We start from the raw sequence: 5,218 nt of genomic DNA, 5'->3' as shown, positions 1-5,218 counted from the left end.
ATAAAACTAGATGCTGGGATTTAGCGCGTTAAACTAGATGTTTTCGGATAATATTATGGACCCTTTTTTGATATTAATATCTTTGGATGGTTTGAGTCACAAATCCATGTTTTCTTGGCAGTGCCATAAACTCGACTTGTTTCTATGCGGGCTGACGTATACGGTGGACAAAATCGTAATTGGAATAAATAGGTAATAATTAGATTTCGTCACGTTTGAGCGTTAATGCGATATCTTTACGTTTTTGTTGTCTGCACCGACTGGTGTGACGTTTGCCTTGCTGATCCTAACTTTCTATGTTAGATTTCTTCACGTTTGGAGAGTTAAATGCGATGTCTTTATGTTTATGTTGTCTGCACCGACTGGTGTGACGTTTTCGTTGCTGATCATAACTTTCTGCCATGTATACTAGATTTCGTCACGTTTGAGCGTTAAATGCGACATCTTTACGTTTATGGAAAATTTGGTATTTGTTCTTTGTTCACTTTATTAAATTAGGAAAATCAACTTACTGTTACATACTTAATAATGCCTCTGATTTAAGAGAGAGGGGGGGGGGGGGGCATGTTTGTTTAATTGTGGCATATGATGTCTTGTTGTCCTGTATTCATAAGTCAACTTCTTGTCAATACTAAATTATGTTTGTGTTCCTTTGATAACTATATGACAGTCAAATGTTAAAACATTTGAAGTTTGAACTATCTGTGAGATTTGAGACATCATATAAAGATATCAGGATAGAGGGTCAGAAGACAGTCAGCGGGTCAAAATGGGTCGTTTTAGTATGGGTCGAAACAAACAAACATTTTGGTGTCCATTTTTTGTATTCATTTGTTATGTAGACTGTTACTATGTTTATTATGATTGTATAACATCACATTTGCTGAAACAACTACTGGATTTTCGATAAATTCACACGCGACTCCTTATGCCGTATTTTTGTATGATTAAATTCTTAAAACATTTAAAAGTTAATGATAAAGTTGTTTGCATAAAGAATTTAGTCATGTTGTAAACAATGACCCTTTTGGAAAAAAGTTTAATGAACTTCATTGACAATTGCAGGATACTAGTTGAAATATTTGGCCCGGCCCATTTGACTCGTTCGGCCCGGCCAATATAGAAGGGCCAATATAGAAGCTAATGAACTATACATATTTTGTGATTTAATCCATTAGACATGTTTGGCCCGGCCCGGCCCATTTGACACAAATTCATCTAAAGTGAAACCAGTATTCCATTTACGTATGCTCAATAGACTAGTAAAAGTTAACCTATTAGCCCAATAACTTTCATAAAAGTTCACAATTACAAAATTTTGTTCTTTAAATATATGCAATTCATAAATAAAGTCATTTAAAAAGTTTTTTTGCAGACGTGTCCTTTACATGGCATGTTTGTTTGTTTGGTTTTCGTCCTTTTAGCTAACTGGCATCCAAAAACACCGTTAAGTCTTGGCATGTGAGGACATTTAAGTCTTTTTACGCACACTATTGAAGTATTTATAATTAAAAAAACAAACTAAATATATTATTAGAAAAAGAAACTAAATATAATATGTTAAACAAAAACCCCGAGTGCATGTTTGGATTTAACTGAGTTTTTGGATGACAATTAGCGTAAATGACAAAAAGCGAATGTATATTGTCATATAAAGGACAGCGCCCGCAAATAAACTTTTTAAATGACCTGATCCATAAATCGCATATAATTAAAGAACAAAATTTTTAATTCTGCCTAAAAGTTAACCCATTTTGTTTGGGCTTCTTTATTTTTCTACCAAGTACATCTCTTCTACTAATCTATATCTCATTATGTTTAGATCAATAACCATCAATCATCATGACTGACTTGAGCGTCTGAAGGTGATCCCGAGTCTCTGGGTTAAGGGTTCCTCTTAACGATTTAGAATTGTTACGGTATCAAAATCTAACTATACGGGTTTTGATAACAATATCTATATGTATATAACAAATGAATAGACTAAATATTATGTAAAAAAGTTAAAATAAGTAATAACCCGAAACATTAAGGAAGTGAGAGTTCTGATCTTATAAAACAAAACAGATTGTGCCATAAGTCACAACCCTCATGTTCTGTACAAGCAAATTGAAAGTAGAAAATAGTTTCATGTTAAGTTATTAGATTAGATGATCATTTCATTTTATTACTTGTTAATCTATGTAATTAACATCATTACCAACTTATCCTCAATACATTCTTCACAGAAAATCCGGGAAGCTGCAATCATCATATCGTTTGCATTGCACGAACCGACACCATAGATCCAGAATCTTCTTCAATGTCTTCATCTTCTTCTGCTTCCCACAGAAACTGCGCGTATGATCCCATCACCATACTACATTTTTCAGACCGCAAATTAGTCGGTTGCATTAATGAATTCAATTGGCATGTGATATTCATACACCATGATGTTATATCTAGACACCGTCTAACAACTATACGACTCGTACAGGCCTATATGGTAATAAAATAATAAATTCTTATAAAACATATCCTATTTTTTTTGTTATTTTTATATGATAACTGGGCTACATCCTACAGAGTATAATGACACAAGAATCTCATACAACACGCAAAACTAGGCGTCTATATGATTTGTATAGGCCTATAAATTTTAGATTGATTAAATAAGAATGGTTAATCGATAAACAAGATAAAAATCATACCAATCATCAGAACAGACGCTAATTGCCTGATCGAAATAATATTGCGCCCTCTCTCCATCTCTATACACGTCCCAAATTAATTTTCCATACAACGAAAGAAGCTCTCCGTCTCCAGGACTCGCTAGTATCGCTCTTCCGTAATACTCCTCTGCTTTAACAGTGTCTCCTTCAACCTAAAATTAGGAAAACACTTATACTTACAGCTAATATAACAATAACATATTCTTCAAATTAACTAACAAGTTCATCTATACACACGCCATCTAACATCTAATCCCACACCGTTTCATATGGCCGTCCAAATAAAGGTCAGATGGCCATTTTGACAAAAAAAAATTCAAAAGTTTGACCATCGTCCATATATTGGTCACACAACCGTTCAAACCAATAATTTTCAAAGTTTGACCCACCCCTAGCCTTAATAACCATCTAAATATTGTGTAAATGGTTGTTTTGATCAGTGTTGTAAAAATCGCTAGTCGCTAATCGAGCGGTCGGGTGGGGACTAGCGATTAATCGGGATTAATCAGATCAGACTTTAATGTATAATTTTCAGTTTTATATATACACGCACACATTTTTATATGTAATTTTCAATTTTATACATACACAAACATATTTTGGCTGGAATCTCGCTTGAAACCACTGGTTTTTGCCGAAATCTAGCCCCAAACCGCTGATTTTGGTTGGAATCACGCTGGGAACCAATGATTTTGGTCGGAGTCTAGCTAGAAACCGCCGGATTTAACCATTGACCAATTAATTGGCCGACTAGCCTAAAATTAATCGGTGAAGTGAGGTCTAGCGATTAATCGATGACTAGTCGGGATTTTTGCAACACTGATTTTGACCAATAATTTTCAAAATTTGACTTTTTTGGTCAAAACAGCCGTCTTAGTCTTTTATGGACCCTCCTTAAATGGGGTGGTATAGCTATATCATGTCCCTAACAGAATATTATAGTCCAAAAACCGATCAAAACGTACAAACCTCATGTAAAAACTTGCCGTAGTTTCTCATAACAAGAGCATCGTTAGGATTCGATTCCAACAGTTTCAAATACCGCGCGCCAATCTTATTTCGATCATCATTATGATCTCTACTTCCACCAAACCGTCCTGAACCAGAACCAAAACCATCACGATCTCGTCCACTTCCACCACCACATACTCCATAAAACCCCTCCTCGAACAAGACTCCACTTATTGGTTCAAAGCATTGATCCTCATCCACTTCACGTAACATTTCATGCAAGATCTTTGATCCGGCATTAATCGACGTTAATCTAGAAAATATCTTTGGCTCGGACACAGGGCGGCTGAGTTTTTGAATATTCTTCACTTCCAAATGGGACAAAGGCGAAAGAATGGGTACGGGGAATCTAGGCGACGAACAGATTGATCCTGAACCCGTCCGGAACAGCAGAGATTCCATGTTCTGTTTCAAATTCTGTTAGAGATTTGTTAAGAATGTTATGATCATGCAGTGTGAGGTTTATGAGGTTGAATATTTGTAAATAACTAAATACATAAAATAACCAACAATTTGGTGTTAGTTAACGGCGTTAGTTAGAGGAGACGTGTAAAGGGGTGCATCGTGCACGTGAGAGCATGTTAGTGTTCACTTAACGGGAGTTAACGTAGATTGTTAAAAGAATGAGGATCACGTACAAGACGTGAAAGTGAGGTGACGTGGATAGTGCCACCGTTGAAGATGGTGTATGAAAGACTTTACTTAAGCCGTACGGCATTCTTGAAGTTCTAGTATATTTAATAATTTATAGATATATAATACCAAATGAGCCTTTTGAATCACTCATCAAATTTTAATTTACAGGCCTGGTTCACTCAAAAAATACAATGTTTTTTTATACTTTTAGGTTGTTTAGAAGACCCCTTTATATGTGTTGTTCTTTCTATATTTTTTTTTTAAATCAAGCAAGGGTGGGAGGCAGCTAGGTTTAATTACATCAAGTCACTTTCAAAAATTCCTAGCATATGACTAAAGTAGGAACCTAGCTGCCCTTTCTCCCTTACGAGTTTATAATTACTGATTAAACTCAAAGATCCCTCTTACGAGAGTGCGAGTTATCTACTTTTACAATAATAATAATAATCCATCTACAAATACAAAGGTGATTTTGGAGAAAATTCACCAACATGAAAAACCCGCATTAAATTCAGTTTCAAACCTAAAAGGCTGATATCATAAGATCTCAAAATTTAATCATCACACTGGTATTATTTGACTACAAGGTCAATGCTAATTACACATCAGATTAATAACCAAAACGAAATATTGAAGATAGTAATATTATTTAAACCTATAGGTACATTATACATACGACTCAATGTGATGCGAATCGTTTTGACTTTTGACCACCGTGTGTTGAGGCTAAAACTTTGCCATTTTTGTTCGGTGTATGTGAGGTTGACTATATTCACCAATGAAATAACTGCCATTTGGTTACAATTGTGCCACCTGTCTTTATGTGGAAGCAAAACCCATGGCACTTTCTACTTGCTAAG

The 5,218-nt window shown here is 35.1% G+C and overlaps 1 protein-coding gene across 1 annotated transcript; it reads right to left on the bottom strand.

Moving 5' to 3' along the window:
* Positions 1-2,087: 2,087 nt before the first annotated feature.
* Positions 2,088-4,124, bottom strand: LOC143565313 (uncharacterized). The gene is made up of 3 exons (XM_077052313.1): positions 3,681-4,124; positions 2,691-2,863; positions 2,088-2,359 (listed from the first exon to the last, which is right to left on the bottom strand). Exons 1-3 carry the CDS (start codon positions 4,122-4,124, stop codon positions 2,251-2,253), a joined length of 726 nt encoding a protein of 241 aa, XP_076908428.1. The 3' UTR covers positions 2,088-2,250.
* Between the last annotated feature and the right edge of the window lie 1,094 nt (positions 4,125-5,218).

This window comes from Bidens hawaiensis, unplaced genomic scaffold (assembly GCF_021521415.1).
Source record: "Bidens hawaiensis isolate Kalapana, Puna unplaced genomic scaffold, B.hawaiensis_p1.1 tig00022316_1, whole genome shotgun sequence".
Classification (NCBI taxonomy): domain Eukaryota; kingdom Viridiplantae; phylum Streptophyta; class Magnoliopsida; order Asterales; family Asteraceae; genus Bidens; species Bidens hawaiensis.
This window is presented reverse-complemented; position numbering and strand designations above follow the sequence as displayed.

What these genes read in the sequence shown, in the direction of transcription:
- LOC143565313 (XM_077052313.1), bottom strand. Translation starts at nt 4,124, where the DNA reads ATGGAATCTCTGCTGTTCCGGACGGGTTCAGGATCAATCTGTTCGTCG. An exon ending in ACGGCAAGTTTTTACATGAG is followed by an intron (nt 2,864 to 3,680) that starts GTTTGTACGTTT and finishes TCCTAATTTTAG; the next exon opens with GTTGAAGGAGACACTGTTAA. An exon ending in AGCGTCTGTTCTGATGATTG is followed by an intron (nt 2,360 to 2,690) that starts GTATGATTTTTA and finishes TGAAAAATGTAG; the next exon opens with TATGGTGATGGGATCATACG.